Here is a 19341-nt window from a genome sequence, read left to right as displayed (position 1 = left end):
GGTATTCTTTGACCATAAACAGCACTACAGAAAATTACACATCTACTGAAAAGCAAGTCTTTTAACATTTATTCTATGCCTAAGGATTGCCAAATTTTCATCACCCATACACTCATCCTTAGGAACAACTTTTAATACAATGAGTTACATGTTTGCTAGACAAAACTGTATGACATACTTACAGTTTCACAAGTAAGACATCTGGTTTCATTAGTTAATGTTCCCTGAAAAATCTCATGGACCCACGTTGGGTCTGGTGTGCTGTTGTTATTTTCACTGTCAATATTACCATTAGGTAAGCGACCATTTTGTTTTTCCTGCTTTCTCTCTTCTTGTAAAATATCAGCAATCGTATTTAGTAGGTAATTTAAGAATTCATGGGCATCTTGTTGCATGTAGTTGTCAAAAAGCTCTAAAAATAAAAACATAATATTGGAGAATTATTTCAGAATCAATAACTGTTTTAAATATATTTTAAAGGACATCTAGTATTTTATCAGAAGGAAAAGTGTAAATGTTAAGAATTACTAGTAATGAACAAAAAACATTTACAATTATGTCCAAAACTTAGAAAAATTACTAGTTAATCCATTAGAAAAGGGCAAGCACACATCTACATAATAGATCCTGAGAAGAAAAGAAGCAACTGCTTTTCATTAGCTCATCAAATCTATTTTTTTTAAAGATTTATTTATTTGAAAAGCAGAGTTAGAGAGAGAGAGAGAGGGAGGGAGGGAGGGAGGGAGAGATCTTCCATCTGCTGGTTCACTCCCCAAATGGCCACAATGGCCAGAGCTGGGACAATCCGAAGCCAGAAGCCAAGAGCTTCTGGGTCTCCCACATGGGTGCCGGGGTCCAAGGATGTGCACCATCTTCTACTGTTTTCCCAGGCCATAGCAGAGAGCTGGATTGGAAGAAGAGCATCTGGGAATAGAACTGGCGCCCATATGGGATACTGGCAGTGCAGGCAGCAGCTTTACCCACTACGCCGCAAAGCTGGCCACCTACCTAACCTATTATTATACAAATATTACAACAAGATCAGCTCTAAAGCAGAAGCTCAACATGTACCTGCCAAGGCCAAGCCGAGTGCTTAAGAACCATAGCATTTATTAGAAGTAAACACTGAGATTCTGATTTAGGAGTAAGAGCTCTTCCAGGGAAATCTATTGTGCAGTCGGATTCTGATGTGGAATCAGGAAATCTGAATTTAATCCAGATAATTTCTAGGGCCCCCTCTAAAGAGATCCTATTTAGTCTATTTATAACTCTATGAAACATTCCTCATAACTACACAACTGAGTGAGTATAATGGAATGCCAGCATGCTAACACCAAGCAATTCACCCTTTGCCTGGCATTCCACAACCCCACCACCAGAGCAGTAAGGACCTCAGAGGCCGTACCTCACTGGAGCCTCATAACAACCACGTGATATTGTCATTAACCTTACTGTATGAGGAAGTGGCAGACACAAGATTCAAACCAGGCAGCTGAACTCCAGCAAGCACCAAAGTACTGCCCAGGGTGAGCCTGTTAACTCAACAAGAACTGGGGATTATTCAATAAAATGCATTAAGAAAAGCTAGCAATTTAGGATTCATTTTATTTTTGGATCACTTTTAAATGTACATTTCAATATACATTTAATAAATTCCAGAAAGATTAGTTTATATTTTTTAAATATTACATATAAATTCAAATATTTAGAAAAAGTCTAAGATAAAATTAAAAATTAATTTTAATAGAGATACATATATGACTACATAAAATTAAGTTTCATGTATTAGAAATGATTTTTTAAAAAGATTTATTTATTTAATTTGAAAGGAAGAGCTAGAGAGAGAGAGAAAAGAGAGGGAGAGAGAAGTCTTCCATCTGGTGGTTCACTCCCCAAATGGCTGCCAACGGTCAGAGGTAAGCCGATCTGAAGCTGGGAGCCAGGAGCTTTTCCCGGGGCTCCCACACAGGTGCAGGGGCCCAGTCCTCTATTGCTTTCCCAGGCCATAGCAGAGAGCTGGATGGGAAGTGGAGCAGCTGGAACCTCAAACCAGTGCCCATATGGAATGCCAGCACTACAGATCGCAGCTTTATCCACTATGCCACAGTACCAGCCCCTAAAAATCATTTTAAAAATTTTTTAAAAGTGAAACTTAGAGCCAGTAGTTTAAGCTGCTGCCTGCAATGTTGGCATCCCATATGGGCACTGGCCATGATCCAGCTCTCTGCTTATGTGCCTGGGAAAGTAGCAGAAGACGGCCCAAGTGCTTGGGCCCCTGCACCCATGTGGGAGACCTGGAAGAAGCTTCTGGCTCCATTGAGGCCATTTGAAGAACCAGCAGATGAAACATATCTCTCTTTCTCTCATTCTAACTGTGCCTTTCAAGTAAATAAAAAATCTTAAAAAAAAAAAAAAATGAACAAAGGGGGACACCATCTATCTTTGCAAAGTTACTGTAAAAAAATGGCAAAGGTAAAGTCTTTATAGGGAGGAATGGGGATTTCAAAATAAAGAATGAGTTTTATTTTGGTGTCAAAAGATCTTTCGGAAGTATAAATTTCCAGTGCAGCTGCTAGAGCAGGTCGTGCAGACTAGGATTAATTACAGTCCTAGCTCTAGACATGTCCATCACGGGCAGTGAACTTAACCTCCTGGAGCCACAGCTCCTCATCTGAAGAACTGGGCTAACAGCAGTACATGCCTCACAAGATGATTATGAAGACCAAAGTGCTCAGAACACAATGCTGTCAGTGCTGCATGATCCTGACCGCTTGCTTTTATCACTGTTGTTGCAACTGAACAGTAACACTGTTTAAATCTATAAAGAAAGACTATATACAAACTCAGCACTGTGATATATGGGAGAGATCAGATAAATCATAACATCTTTGCATGTTAACGTCCAGAGGAAATAAAGCCTGAAAATCCAACATATTCAACAAATTCCTTTTTAAACAAGAAAAGACAAACCAACAACAACAACAACAAATAGCAAAGGGAAATAACAGGCAATTCAATGCAGAAATAGAAATGCCCAAATCTTAAAAGACAAGTGATTGAGAAATAAAAATTAAAGCAACAAACATAATTTTTGCTTCTCACTTTGTCAAAATCACATTGTCTGAAGAGTCCAGTGCGGGCTCTGTGTGGAGAAACACTCAAAACCACTGCAGCTGGGAGCCTGAAGCAGTGGGAAACAGAGCATGAGCTACTTGGAAACACCCTTACAGGAACACAAGCTGGTTCTCCTGGACACCAGTGCCAGCACACGCCTGGGCACGCCCGGAAACCAGCGTGGACAGGAAAACAGCCCAAATGTTTATCAACAAAATGCATTTTTTTAATTATAATTTTTTATGAAATACCAGGCAACAGTTGAATAGCAAATAGTTTCCTATGGACTAACATGGTAAAATCCCCAAGATATGAATTAGTGAAATCAGGACGTCTGAGTGTTTATAACAAACAGCTAACCAGAAGGCCCCACAGGATGTAGCTCTAGCTTTTTGGACATCCTCGGACATAGGTGACTACATAGAAAAAGCTATGGCAGGGGTTGGTCAAGTTATTTCCAAGGAAGAGAATCCTGAATAGCCGGGGAGTGGGCAGAGAAGCCAAAGAACCACTGGTTTTTAGGTACTAAAATTTTACCACAGGTCAAATATCCCTATCTGAAATGCTTGGGACCAGAAGTGTCTCAGAATTTTTTTCTTTTTTTAGTTATTGGAATACTTGCAGATACATAATGAGAAATCTTGGGGATAAGGCCAGTCTAAATATAAAATTCATGTATGTTTCATATATGCCTTATACACGTGGCCCAAGGTAACTTTATGAACTATTTTTAGTGCACCTGCATACTGACTGTGACCAGAGGTCACACATGGAATCTTCCTACAGTGTCCTATCAGCTGTCAAAAAGTTTGATTCTGGAGTACTTTGGACTTCAGATTTTTGGATGAGGTATGCTCAGCTTGTGTATCATTTGTATGTGTTAACAATAAAGCAGAGGCTTCCAGAAAACACCCACTTCCTGGGGCTCCTCCACTGCTGCTCATACTCTTCACATTCAACTATTCCCCACACCCTGACACTTCTTAAAAACCACTTGCTAGTCCCTCCATTTCCACCACGATCGATCTAGATCAAGTCAGCTCCCCACATTTGGCCCCATGACAGTCTCCTTTCCTTCCATTCCACACTGTGAACACAAAGGTTGATTCACAGAACCTGAATCTTTCTACCAAAGCATTTTCCCTGCCACCTCCTGTATCAGGTGGTAAAATCCACATGAAATCTCCCATGTTCATTATTTTTTCACATACTAAAATCCATTCCACAAATTTGGATATCAAGTCAAATACAATTACATTAAGAATGCAACAGAAGCCACACTCTCTTCCCTAAGTTTCACCTGAGGGATTTCATTAACCCTCCACAAATTCTCTTTGTTATTCTCAAGAACAATAAAAGCTGTGAGTTCTAGGAACGATAGTACAGTAGCCCACCAGACTTAACACGTCCTCATTTTTAACTTTGTAAAGTGTCCACTGGTTTTTGCCCAGAAAGTATCGTAGACTCAGAGCAGTGTGACATCATTCCCTACTGCCTATTCATAGCAGAAGTCACAGCAGCGACCACTAACACTGACAGCTCGTGGCTTCAGCACCCTCTTCTGCCTCAGTGAGGCCAGGCTGAGTCATGCCTACAGCCCTCACATGTGTCCACCGTGGAAAGACTCAGATAGCTGAAATCGAGGTAAACTGAAACCAATCACCTCTTATCTCCGCTCACGATGCAATAATCCTCCATCCCTGAAAACAGAAAACACCCCTCAACCCCAGTTTCCTGTCCTCTACTAGTTTCATTCCCTCGTGGTACCCTCATTTCTTCCTCTTCCTAGGGACTTTCTTAAATCCTGGTCCTTTCTGCTGTTCTTTATAGGCAACCCATTCTATTCTACATACACCCCCAGTACCGCAACCTCTGGCATTGTCTAGCTTCCTGCTGCCACTGTTCAACCTCTACACTTTCACTTGCACGTCAAATCTCACCCTCCGTCACAAAAATGTACGAGATCCAGCCTACTGTGACCCTAGACCCTTCTCTCTCTGAGGCCGCCATCTGCCAGCCCCTCCCACTGCTGGCCTGATCCCTGTACTAACCTTGAGGGTTCAGTGTCTAGGCGGCTTCCCTGAATGAACCTGAACCCCTTAAGAAATCAAGAGCCTTCCTTCACCTTTCAGGCCCAGCTCACAAACCCAGGAGAGGGCTCTGGAGGAGGCCCACCACCAAAGCACCGGAGTGGAGAACGTGCAAGTGGATCAGAGGCTTCAGAACGACAGGAGCGACTGGAAAGCGAAGAACGGGAGAAGGCTAGTAAGATCTTGTAGGCACCACCGAAGGGCTGTGAAGGCCAGACTGCTCAGTGCCACAATTCAAGGCGGTATAACTATTTCCCTGCTAAAAAAAAAAACAATCTAGCATTCTGCCATGTTTTTTTCAAAACAACAAATTTCTTTTTAAAACAAAAAATGTGCAAACGTCTTTGTTTTAAAAAGTTTACATAATTTTTGGGTATTCTTTTAACAGGGAACAGTGACTTCATATCTACAAAAATATTTCAATTGATTTGAATGCTCTGGAAAGGAGATGCAAAGGAAACCAAAAAATGTTCTTTAAACTTTTGTAAAATTGATTAAAAATACACTCCATTTTCTATAACTACAGCTACTGAGTATGCCAGAATCCTACGGTGCTGGAAATCATCCACTGCGGTTTTTTTTAAAAACATCAACCTGGATCACACAAACATCAAAACGTCCATGGGATGACCTCGAGAAAAATCCCTTTGAACTGTGTCACATTTCAGCTTCTAAATGCTGGCTTTCTTCTCTGCTGAGTGTATAATAGAAAAGATGAACCTCATACTTGCTTTGATAAATTAAACACTAATTTAACAAATATTTACTAAGCACCTACTATGTTTTAGTAATGGGATTATGTGCTGGGAATACAATGACAAGAAAAAACAAATGGGTTCTCTCCGTCATGGAACTGACAGTCTAGTAAGAGAGACAACTTCACTATGAAATAAATATATGATTATAAAGTATGCTAGTCTGGAGAGAACTACAACATTAACACACAACACACATATATACCAAAATCACTTCTTAAAAAGAGTTTATGTTTTCTTCATAACTCAGAAATAGCTATAGCTTTCACTACACAAAATACCTTTTATGCATTTTTTAAGAAAAAGAAAATATTGAAATGAATATGGGAAATAACTTACTCAAATATATTTCATAGATACTATTGCAAACAACTAATACTTCCTCATTTGAGCAATCTTTTTTTTAAATCTCTCCATGGCACCTGAAACACTGCTATGTACTCGCGGTTTCTCAAGAACAAGGATTCCCTGTCTCGTTCACTGCTATGTCCCTGGCACTTACACAAGAGCCTGCGATAAATTAGATGTGACTGACATGTTTTGAATGAGTTAATGACTGAATGAACAACAGAGGCTGAAACAGCTAAGATGACACGGTGAACTGCAGATTTGGCATCTCAAACAATATGAACAAACAACAACAATCAAACAACAATCTGACCATGTGTACTGCTATTCAGTGAGCAGGGGTGCACGGCTACAAATGCCAGCTGACATGGCCCTCAAGCTCATCTTAAATGATCCAAAACCACCTAGCTGAGAGGCCACACCAACTGACACAATTAAACCATCAACCCGTGGTTTATTTCTTCCAAAATAACAACAAAGAGCCTCTAGGGAAACAGGTGACTTCATTTCTTACCTGGAATACCTCGCCTCTGTTCTCATGCTGTATGCCCGCCCACCCCTGCCCATCTGCCCAGGGATCTTCTCCTAATGCAAATCAGAACATCACCCACCTGCTCAGAACCCTTCCATGGCTTCCCATGCCTTTCAAAATACCCTTGCCTTTTTTTCTGACTTTATCTTCATCTTACTTCAAGTACTCAGGGCAACCACATTTTCTTTTCTGCTTGTACCATTTCTGCCCCAGATCATCAAATGGCTTATGTCTTGCTTCAAGTCTCTGATCTAACCTCATCAGAGACCTTCCCCACTAGCCACTCTCTTTCTCTACCCTCTTCCCTGCTTCCTTCTCTTTCTAGCATGACTTACTACACTGTATCACTGTTGACTGACTGTCTTCCCCACAAGACTTTCAGACCCCTGAAGGTTCATTTCCATTTCCCCAACGCCTAGATAGCACTAGCACACATTAGAAACCAATATAATCATCGACTCACACCATCAGTTTTGACTCCATCCGTGCAGCTAGTGCCATCACACTGTAGGAGGAGCACTGTCCGAGAGCCCTTCCATGTTATCATCAGGCAGCTAACAAGAATTATATCTTAAAAGCAAAATTTCATTAGTGAATAGAAATTAAAATTGGTTCTTCCTAAGAGATGAGAGAAAGATTAGTAATGTAAATTAAGAGTGCCTAACGGGGCCAAGGCTGTGGCACAGTGGGTTAAAGCCCTGGCCTGAAGCACCGGCATCCCATATGGGCCAACGGTTCGAGTAACCAGGCCGGATTCAGCTCCGGCTGTTGCGGCCACCTGGGGAGTGAACCAGCGGATGGAAGACACCTCTTTTTCTTTCTCTTTCTCTCTTTCTCCCTTTCTCTCTCTCTCTCTCTCTCTCTGCCTCTCTTTCTCTCTATGCAATGCTTACTTTCAAGTAAAATAAAATAAATCTTAAAAAAAAAAAGAGTGGCTAAAAATAATATACAGGGCTACCACCTTTTGAAAACACAACATGCAGTTCTTAACATGGCAAAGAAGAAACTGATTTAGAAAGAACTGTCCAACACTCAAAGTTACTGGAACTACTGAAATGGGTAATATTTTTCAGAAACTTAAAATTTCATAATGAAAGATATGCAATGGGTAATATATTAGATCGTCTTTGCTTTCTATGCTCTTCTCTACATAATTCTCAAGGGAAAAAAGTCGAAAGCCAATAATTTATATCAAAACCTATTTTACAAATAATAGCAAATCAAATGATAAAAGTAATTTTCGTTTAAATATTATTTCCAAGGCCAGCGCTGTGGTTTAGTGGGTAAAGCCACCACTTACTTCACCAGCATCCCATATGGGCACTGGTTCAAGTCCCTGCTGCTCCACTTCCAATCCAGCTCTCTAGTATGGCCTGGGAAAGTAGTGGAGGATGAAGGTGGCCCAAATCCTTGGGCCCCTGCACTGGCATGGAAGACCTGTTGGAGGCTCCTAGCTTCGGATGGGGCCAGCTCCAGTCAACTGTGGACATTAGGGGAAGGAACCAGCAAATAGAAAATATCTCTTTCTCTCTGCCTCTGCCTCTCTATAGCTCTGCCTTTCAAAAAAATAAATAAATCTTAAAAATATATATATTATTTCCAAGATTTAGAAAGATGAAACAAAACCTTTAAAAAGAGAAGCTTGGATTATAATGTTCATTCTGCCATCAGTCTTATTCAAGGAAGTATTTATCAGAAGTCTACTACCAAATTACTCTGCATAAAAACAAAAGAAATTTCAAAAAATACTGAACTATTCAGAAATCATAAACACTGTATAAATATCCCTGGTTTTACAAGGAAACAAGACACAGGCTTCCTGCAGGCTTCCAACACAGATCTTGAACTCTGTGTTCAACATAAGCCAACCTAAAGAAAATCTTTATATATTTAAAGAGTCCATGCAGGTTCAACAGTAACCAAGAAAAAATGTACTATTGAAGAGAAAGGAAAATAAAATATACACTGTACAAGTTGTGTATTTTTGGTGTTAAACGTTTCTAAAATAATAACAAAGTGCCAAGGAATGGATGGCATGTTCTATTAACACTCACACAGTTGTCTGCCAAAACTAAACCCTTAAAGATTCATACAGATGCGAACACAAAGACTGAAAAGGCCGGCACTGCAGCTCACTTGGCTAATCCTCCGCCTGCAGTGCCGGCACACCAGGTTCTAGTCCCAGTCGGGGCACCGGATTCTGTCCTGGTTGCTCCTCTTCCAGTCCAGCTCTCTGCTGTGGCCCGGGAAGGCAGTGGACGATGGCCCAAGTGACTGGGCCCTGCACCCACATGGGAGACCAGGAGGAGGCACCTGGCTCCTGGCTTCAGATCGGCACAGTGCGCCGGCCGTAGCGGCCATTTGCGGGGTTGAACCAACGGAAAAAGGAAGACCTTTCTCTCTGTATCTCTCTCTCTCTCACTGTCTAACTGTACCTGTCAAAAAAAAAAAAAAAAAAGAAGACGACGACGACGACTAAAAAGGCTCGATCACATAATCCACATTCTAACAGGTTATGTTTGGCTTCCTTTTTTGTTCTTCAATTTTTATTTAGTTCCAATGTATTTATAAGGCAGAGAGAGAGAGATTTTTTTTATCTGCCAGTTCACTCTCCAAATGCCCACAACAGCCAGGACTGGGGCAGACTGAAGCCTGCAGCCCAGAACTCCATCCAGTCTCCCAACTGAGTGGCAGGAGCCCAAGTACCTAAGCCATCATCTGCTGCCTCCCAGAATGTACATAAGCGGGAAACTGGATTGGAAGCAGAGGAGCCAGGACTCAAACCAGGTACTCTAATACGGGATGTGGGTGTCCCAAGCAGTGACTTAACCACTGTACCAAATACCCACCCTATGTCTTTCTTAAAAACTGAAGGGGCCAGTGCTGTGACACAGTGGGTTAAAGCCCTGGCCTGAAGTGCTGGCATCCCATATGGGCACTGGTTCGAGTTCCGGCTGCTCCATTTCCAATCCACCTCTCTGCTAATGTGCCTGGGAAAGCAGCAGAGGATAGCCATGTTGGAGACCTAGAAGAAGCTCCTAGCTCCTGGCTTCAGATCAGCTCGGATCTGGCCGTTACTGTCAATTCTGGAGTGAATCAATGGATGGAAGACCTCTTTCTCTGACTCTACCTCTCTCTGTAACTCTGTCTTTCAAATAAATAAAATGAAACTTTAAAAGAAATGTTTTTGGGGCCAGCGCTGTGGCGTAGCAGGTAAAGCCACTGCCTGGAGTGCCGGCATCCCAAATGGGTGCCACTTCAAGTCCTGACTGCTCCTCTTCCGATCCAGCTCTCTGCTATGGCCTGGGAAAGCAGCAGAAGATGGCCCAATCCTTGGGCCCCTGCATCCATGTGGGAGATCAGGAAGAAGCTCCTGGCTCCTGGCTCCTGGCTTTGGATCAGTGCAGCTCCAACCGTTGCAGCCATCTGGGGAGTGAACCAGAGGATGGAAGACCTCTCTCTCTGTCTCTACCTCTCTCTGTAACTCTATTAAATAAAATAAAACTTAAAAAAAAAAAAAAAAAGAAATGTTCTTGAAAAAAATGGAATTGAAAGATAAGTTTATTTAAAAAAAGAAGATACTTAGATCTGTAATCTAAGAATGCAAACAGGTTTAGCTTTCATTAGGAGAGAAATAAACAGGATATACTTTCCTGAGTAATTAATAAATTGTTCTCTATCTGTGAGGAAAATGAACAAATCTTTACCACATGCCATACTATTTTCAGAGTCATCTTTTATTTCAGGGAACTAGACATGATCTGGTTTATCTCAATTCACATGATAATAAACAGCATCAACTGACTAATTTAAGGGCAGAAATACATAGTAGTGTGCTTAATAATTAATTCCAAGGACTTATTTCTGTGGCATTATCTCATGCAAATGGAGATGAAAATGTCAAAACTTACAGGCTCACTGGAAAAATCAGATGAAAAGTATTTCAAAGGAGAAATGAGAGGTGGGGCTTACCTAGTAACTATTTTAGAAAGGGGGAGAGAAGGGGGCCTACGCTGTGGTATAGCAGGTAAAGCTGCCGCCTGCAGTGGCGGCATCCCATATGGGATGCTGCTTTGAGTTCCAGCTGCTCCACTTCCAATCCAGCTCTCTGCTATGGCCTGGAAAAGCAGTAGAAGATGGCCCAAGTCTTGGGGCCCCTGCACCCATGTGGGAGACATGGAAGAAGTTCTTGGCTCCTGGCTCTGGATAGGTGCAGTTCTAGCTGTTGCAGCCAACTGGGGAGTGAACCAGCAGATGGAAGACCCACCCCCCTCTCTGCCTCTCTCTCTACCTCTGTGTAACTCTGACTTTCAAATCAATAAATAAATCTTTTAAAAAAAGAGGGAAGGGGGAGGGAGGATTAAAATTTATCTACCCTAAACCAGGAGGTCTGAGTTATTTTTGTTCTTTCCTTTCCCCAAGGGGGGATGCCTAACAAGTTATCTTATGTCTTCTTCATGGGGACTAAAAGGAGGGAAATAACATGCTTTCTATTTAAGGTTCTTGCAAGGGATCAAATGAGTTAACTGACATGAAAGCAATGTGAAAACAACAAGTGTGGGACCAGCGCTGTGGCGCAGTGGGTTAAAGCCCTGGCCTGAAGCACCAGCATCCCATATGGGCGCTGGTTCTAGTCCCAGCTGCTCCTCTTCCAATCCAGCTCTCTGGTATGGCCTCGGAAAGCAGTAGAAGATGGCTCAAGTCCTTGGGCCCCTGTACCCATGTGGGAGACCCAGAAGAAGCTCCTAGCTCCTGGCTCCTGGCTCCTGGCTCTGGATCGGCATAGCTCTGGCCACTGCAGCCATCTGGGGAGTGAACCATCGGATGGAAGACTTCTCTGTCTCTACCTCTCTCTGTAACTCTTTAAAATGAATAAAATAATTCTTAAAAAAAAAAAAGTGCATCATCATGTAAAAAAGTCTCAAAAGAAAAGCCAAACAGCAAACTGATGAAATTTTTACTGAATATATACTAAATTGATCTTCTGTATACAAAGATAATTGAAAATGAATCTTGATGTGAATGGAATGGGAGAGGGAGCGGGAGATGGGAGGGTTGCAGGTGGGAGGGAAGTTATGGGGGGGGGAGCCATTGTAACCCATAAACTGTACTTTGGAAATTTGTATTTACTAAATAAAAGTTTAAAAAAAAAAAAAACACACAAGTGCATCATCATGTAAAAAAGTCTCAACAGAAAAGCCAAACAGGGAAAGAAAAGAGGGATAGAAATGATGATTTCTTATTCCCTATACAGAGGTTTCATCTTTGTATAAACACTTCATACATTAATCACACCTCATATTAACCACTGTGCGTCTATCTCCTCCACCAAACTAGACCTCCTTAAAGACAGGGAGGTCACCTTTGTTTTCCCATGGCCCACATGTCATCAGGCATAAAGGCAGTGCTCAACAATCACATCAATTACGGTACGCCACAGTCAACCCTGCTACGACGGCAGCAACACGCTGGACAGTGGAAGAATTACCATTTTCTTTCCGTAATCTTGTTATGAACTTCTTGGGAGGGATAACGCCGACCTTTTTCTTCTGAGTCGCGATGCTGTGGAAGAGGTCCGCTAAGCAGGTGAGAAGGCTCTCTTTCTTCCTGGGCTGACTCTTGTACGCTAGAACTTTCTCCCGGAACGGACGACAGAAATAAAGTGCTTGAAGAACTGAATTGCAGTAGCAGGTATTCCCAAACTAGAACAGAACAAAAACAGTCTGTTAAACTTGGAGTACGATATTTTCAAAAGAATCTCCCTGAGTATAGTAGGGAGAACAGAAAGAGCAATCAGGGAATCAGAGCTCCACATAAATTGAAAAAGGTATCATAAAGTTCTGAAACAATTATGTTGCCTGTTAGCCATTTTAACATTAAATTGATGCACTAGACATCAGTTTCAAGTTACAACTGAAGAACATATGCAATAAATTTGGTCTTTATGGAAAATGGTTTAAAGAACTCTACAGTTATGGCCGGCGCCGCGGCTCATTAGGCTAATCCTCTGCCTTGCGGCGCCGGCACACTGGGTTCTAGTCCCGATCAGGGCGCCGGATTCTGTCCTGGTTGCCCCTCTTCCAGGCCAGCTCTCTGCTGTGGCCCGGGAGTGCAGTGGAGGATGGCCCAAGTGCTTGGGCCCTGCACCCCATGGGAGACCAGGAGAAAGCACCTGGCTCCTGCCATCGGATCAGTGCGGTGCGCCGGCCGCAGCACGCCGGCCGTGGTGGCCATTGGAGGGTGAACCAATGGCAAAGGAAGACCTTTCTCTCTGTCTCTCTCTTTCACTATCCACTCTGCCTGTCAAAAAAGAAAAGAAAAAAAAAAAAAAGAACTCTACAGTTACAAATAGAGAGAATATTAAAGGATTAAAAGTAATCTCTTTTCACATGTCCATTGTTACTACGATGTTGCTTGTACACTAAGCATTTGAAAATATAACACAAAAAATGGGTTTCTATCGGGTTCTTAGGTGCATCCAAAAAATATCAAGCAGGTAACAGTTAAAAACAAACAAACAAACAAACAAACAAACAAACAAACACAAGATCCCCAGTAATGTTAGATTAAAGGTCCTGGCTGTGACAGCTCACCAAGCACTGAAATGCTCAAAGGCCACATGGCATTATTCCTTCTTTTTTTAAGATGTATTTTATTTATTTGAAAGACAGAGTTAAGAGAAAGGTAGAGACAAAGGTCTTCTATCCGCTGGTTCATTCCCCAAATGGCCACAATGGCCAGAGCTGGGTGGACCCGAAGCCAGGAGCCAGGAGCCAGGAGCCTCTTCTGGGTTTCCCACATGAATACAGGGGCCCAAGCCCTTGAGCCATCTTCTTCTGTTTTCTCAGGCGCATGAGTAGGAAGCTGGGTTGGAAGTGGAGCAGCTGGGTCTCAAACTGGTGCCCAAGTGAGATGCCAGCACTGCAGGCCAGGATTTAACCCACTGCACCACAGCAACGGCCCTAGTGGCATTATTTTGACATGCTGGAAAGACAAGGCCCTCATGCTTCAAGGTTTCAGTTACTTAGGGTGAACCACAGTTCAAAAGTATCAAAATGGCTAAAGTCTGGCCCAGCCCTGGCTGTTGCAGCCATTTGGGGAGTAAATCAGCAGACAAAAGACTAATCTCAAACTCAATCCTTAATCCTCTCTCTCTTGCCCCCTCATTTCCTCTCCCTCTCCCCACTTTGTCACTCTGCCTTTCAAACTTTCAGATAAACAAATATATTTTTAATGGAAGGGGGGAGTCCTACCTTATAAAGTAAATGACACACAGTTAGACAAATATTGCTTTCTGTTTCACTTCCCATTAACAGACATTGGCTTCAAAAGTCACTAATGGAACACTCAACAGGCAGTCAGTGAGGATTTGGGGAATGCTATGTAATCATAAAAAAAGAATGAAGACAATTCTCATTTTACTTCAAAGGGATGAGAATGTATATATATTAAGTTAGAAAAACTAGGTGCAGAAAAGTGTTTATGAATAGGTGATATCAAATATATGCCTACAGATCACTTGCTTATACTTACTAAAAAAAAAAAACCTAGAGAAGACAAATTAAAAGCCAATGTAAATGGTTATTGATAGAGGGAAAAGAATGGAGAGATGAAAATGAAATACCTAAGAAGGAATGCATATTGCTACAAAAAGTTTACTTTATACCCTATTTAAAAGAATTAAGTAAAGAAAAAGAAACAAAAATTCCAAGATTGACCATAAATGGACATTTATAAACCTCTGGGAATTACACAAAGAAAAGAATGACTTCAGGTGACTTTTAACACAGAGAATTTTTATTATACACATGCCCAGTGAGATACAATTGAAGAATAACAAGAATGACAAAGAAAATCTATTGTTATTCTGAAACTATTTAAAAGCTTAATATAGAAGGAAAAAAAGATACTATAATAAAAGCTAGGGAAGCCAAAGTTCTATCAACTTTCCCTGGAATTTCCAGTATAAACTCATGCCTTTGATAACTCTTAAGGGTGTGTGCATTTGTGTGCACATGTGTGTCTATGTGTGTGCTATGTCTATCTGTTTTCAAGCTCTGTCCACTGAAAGGTTTGGCAGTGACAAGTTCCCCCTGTATCTAAATTGTAGTCACTAAGCATCTTTTTCCAGCCAAAAAGAACCTTAGAGGGGTGGCTGATATAAAATCTGGGCCAAGAAATGTACAAGATTCAAAATTAGTCTGGAATATATTTTTTTGTGGGCATATAAGAGTCAACTTTCATTCAAAAGAAACACTACAGTGAATTATAAGACAGGTATAGGGGCCAGCACTGTGGTGCAGTAGGTTAATCCTCCACCTGCAGCCATCCCATGTGGACACCAGTTCTAGTCCTGGCTGCTCCTCTTCCCATCCAGCTCTCTGCTATGGCCTGGGAAGGCAGTAGAAGATGACCCAAGTCCTCGGGTCCCTGTACCCGCGTGGGAGACCCGGAAGAAGCTCCTGGCTCCTGGCTTCGGCTCAGAGCAGCTCCGGCCGTTGAGGCCATTTGGGGAGTGAACCTGCGGATCGAAGACCTCTCTGTCTCTCCCTCTCACTGTCTATAACTCTACCTCTCAAATAAATAAATAAATCTTAAAAAAAAAAAAAAGACAGCTATAAAAAAGTCCATGAATTAAAATGACATTTTTAAGAAAGCCTCGCTATTCTCCATTGACGGTTGCAACCAACCACCATCAACATTTCATCTTGGATTTTTAAAATATAAGAAACTGTATTTCAAGGGTACAAAATAGTTGATGAAGGAAATTCTTGTTTATAGGATAATTGCTGTAAAATGAGAAGCCATGGTTGCAAATAACCCATGAAGCAATAATTATCAACAGATTCTAAAAAAATTAGGTTGAAGGTTGACATGGAAGTTTAAAACAAAGGGATCAGGTCTAAACCCCCATGCATTTCAACTTATCGAGAGTAGAATTTCAGGTCTTATGACATACCCCATCTGCCATGAAGCATGAGCACCTTAAAAAACAACACCAGTAACCTTCCTACAAGTCTGTCGAGTTAACTACTAAATTATAAGGTATTCAGACAATGAAAAAGTCAAACAAGACCACCAAAAAGGACTAAGTCAAGTCTGAAATGTGGGATAGTTTCTAGGACCAATGAATGGCCTGGTCTCCTCCAAAAAAGAAAACAGGTTGGGAAGTGTTCCAGAGGCATAACAATCAGATTGCAAACATACTTCATGCAATCTACTTGAATCCTGATTGAACATCCCTTACTTGAAATGCTTGGAGCCAGAGGTTTTACAGACTTCAGGTTTTTTGTATCCTGGAATGTCTGCATATACACGGTAAGGTATCTTGGGGATGGGACTCGAATCTAAACACAAAATTCACTGACATTTCATATGCACCTTTTACACATAGACTGAAAAAGAAATTTTATATTATGTTTTTAGTAATTTTGCATGAAGAAGAATTTCATGGTGTGGAATTTTCCATATGTGGTATCATATTAGCACTCAAACAGTTTCATGTTGGGGCCAGCACTGTGGCTTAGTAGGTTAAGCCTCCGCCTGTGCCACTGGCATCCCATGTGGGCACCAGCTGCTCATCTTTTGATCCAGCTCTCTCCTAATGGCCTGGGAAAGCAGTGGAAGATGACTCAAGTCCTTGGGCCCCCTGAACCCACATGGGAGACCCAGATGAAGCTGCAGGCTCCTGGCTTCAGACTGGCCCAGCTCCACAGTTGTGGTCATCTGGGGAGTGAACAGCGGATGGAAGACCTCTCTCTCTCTCTTTCTCTAACTCTGCCACTCAAATAAACAAATAAATATTTTAAAAAGTTTCAGGTTTCAAAGCATTTCAGATTTCAGATTTTTAAATTATAGATGCTCGGCACTGTGGTGCAGCAGGTTAAAGCCTTGGCCTGAAGCACCGGCATCCTACGTGGGCACAGTTCTATTCCCAGCTGCTCCTCTTCCAATCCAGCTCTCTGCTATGGCCTGGGAAAGCAGTGGAAGATGGCCCAGGTGCTTGTGCCCCTGTACCCACGTGGGAGACCAGGAAAAAGTTCCTGGCTCCTGGCTTTGGATCAGCTCAGCTCCGGCCATTGTGGCCACCTGGAAAGTGAACCAGCAGATGGAAGACCTCTCTCCCTGGATCTACCTTTCTCTGTAACTCTCTTTCAAACAAATAAATCTTTAAAAAAATTAAATAAAATAGATTGTAGATGCTCAAGCTGTATAAAAAGCCATCTTTGAGATAAACATTTAAATATAGGCTAGTAACAGACAATACTGAATAAATGTTATTAATTTTGTCAGGTGTGATAATAAAATGGTCATGTTTTTTAAAATGTCTCTGTTAGTTGAAGATGCAAAATTAAATACGTGTGGCCAAATGGCATGAGGAGGGCATAGGACTGCCCTCTCCAGGGGGGATGAACTAAAATGTAGGAGGGAGTAAAGTAGAAGAGAGTGAGGAAACTGGTAAAGTAAGGGTAAATGGTACATCTAGGTGGCTGGGTTCGTGGGCATTCATTTAGGATGCCTCATCTCTGGTCTGTAGACAGGGAGCTAGGTGCTGAACCTGTGAAGTAAACTGTCTCATAGCAAACACAGGATCTACCCAGTTCAATTCAGAGGGAAGACAGAACTGAGGTCCAGACAATAATTCTAAGGGAAAAAAGTGTAAAAGCCTTGCTACACTCAATCTCCTAAGCATCTGAATATGTCTGTCTTCCACAGACATTAAACAAGGGAGACCCTTCTGCCCCACTAAGACCAACTGCACTATTAGAATCTGGTAAGAAGTATCTACTTTTCAAGCAGAGCTAGGAGACATGAGCCAGCTGCAGACATGATTCTCAGGGGGCATTTGGGACTTCTCACATTCAGAAAGCAAGCCAAGCATTGGTTTCAGAAACAGCCAACCCTGAAAGATTTCCAGAGAAAGGCCAAACAAGGCTATGATGATGTACTGACAGTAGTAATAATAAATACATGTACAGCAGGGTCTACAATATTACTAGGATGTAACTGGTTGTCCAGGATAACTTCCTGTGAAAAATCTTAGTATCTTACCACAGCCCAATGAATCTGAGAACCATCAAATTCTGGTTCTGTCACAGTCTTACTAACTGGGACACTTTCGTTAAAGGATACACTATATAGACTACAATCAAAAGACATCATCTCAAGATATACTAGAAATATGAAAACACAGAAGCAAAAGTGATTTGCTAAGAAACTAGAGGGAGTGTCTATTTTTGTAAACTACTGGATGTCGGACTGACACGTCCAATATGACACGCTCATCTTCTCAATTTGAAGCAACAGGTATCACTTCTAAAAATATTTATTTATGTATGTATCTATTTGAAAATCAGAGTTACAGAGAGAGAGAGGGAGAGACAGAGAGAGAGGCTCTTCCATCCACTGGTTCACTCTCCAGATGGCTGCAATGGCCAAGCTTTATATAGCGAGGTGCCAGGAGTTTCATCCAAGTCTCCTATATGGGTGGCAGGGGCCGAAGCACTAGGACCATCCTCTGCTGCTTTTGCAGGCCAATAGCAGGGAGCTGGATCAGAAGTTGAGTAGCCAGTACATGAACCAGCACCAATACAGGATACCAGCATCACAGGGGGTAGCTTTACCCGCTACGCCACAGCACTGGCCCTAGCAATAGGTATCATTATACCAATTTTTTTTTTTTTTTTTTTTGACAGGCAGAGTGGACAGTGAGAGAGAGAGACAGAGAGAAAGGTCTTCCTTTGCCATTGGTTCACCCTCCAATGGCTGCCACGGCTGGCACTCTGCGGCCGGTGCACCGCACTGATCTGATGGCAGCAGCCAGGTAGTTACCCTGGTCTCCCATGGGGTGCAGGGCCCAAGCACCTGGGCCATCCTCCACTGCCTTCCTGGGCCACAGCAGAGAGCTGGCCTGGAAGAGGGGCAACCGGGACAGAATCCGGCGCCCCAACTGGGACTAGAACCCAGTGTGCCAGCGCCGCTAGGTGGAGGATTAGCCTATTGAGCTGCGGCGCCGGCCTATACCAATTCTTTGAGACCTACTATTCAAGTCTTCATTTACTTAACTCCATGAAGAAAAATTAAAAATCTAAAGCTACTACCACTTATCCAGAATAAGCTTTCAACATTATTAATAACTTTTGAAACTTTCCTTTAATTGCCTTGATTTCAGTATTAACCTTCATTCAAGTTCCAAAAAGCTTTTATACAAAAGGTCATCTGGGGTGATTTACGCTGTACTCTTGTTTCTGAACACTTCGTTGCTTAAAAAAGGACATTGCTTTAGGATTAAAATCCATGTTATCTCAGCTAGATATGAGGATCAATCATGTAACCATGTTTAAAATCAGGGAAACAATTTGGGAAGTTGACGCCTTCCTCCAGGTCTGATCACTGGCTTTTCAATTGCTGAGTAAACACAAGGCCCCATCCATGTTTTCAAACTCTTCTCTTTCAACCTTTTGCTCCAGGTGTTAAAAAATGTCCCACCACCATATTTTTT

The 19341-nt window shown here is 42.0% G+C and overlaps 1 protein-coding gene across 5 annotated transcripts in view; it reads right to left on the bottom strand.

Annotated features, from left to right (window-relative positions):
• The window catches only part of USP12 (ubiquitin specific peptidase 12), a 105445-nt gene that overhangs the window by 28889 nt on the left and 57215 nt on the right, over positions 1–19341 (bottom strand). For all 5 annotated transcript variants that reach the window (XR_016213368.1, XM_089304299.1, XM_089304300.1 and 2 more), the window contains exons 3-4: positions 12328–12541; positions 183–412 (exon numbers count right to left, since the gene is read on the bottom strand). Coding sequence is in view for 4 of the 5 variants with exons in the window: in XM_089304299.1 (XP_089160425.1) it covers positions 183–412; positions 12328–12541 (444 nt within the window). In the remaining variant the exon portion in view is untranslated. The remainder of the gene's footprint in view (positions 1–182; positions 413–12327; positions 12542–19341) is intronic.

This window comes from Oryctolagus cuniculus, chromosome 9 (genome assembly GCF_051225735.1).
Source record: "Oryctolagus cuniculus isolate XC-2025 breed Fujian yellow rabbit chromosome 9, ASM5122573v1, whole genome shotgun sequence".
In the NCBI taxonomy this organism is placed as follows: Eukaryota; Metazoa; Chordata; class Mammalia; order Lagomorpha; family Leporidae; genus Oryctolagus; species Oryctolagus cuniculus.
Note: the sequence above shows the minus strand (reverse complement) of the source record. Positions and strands in the feature narration are given on the sequence as shown.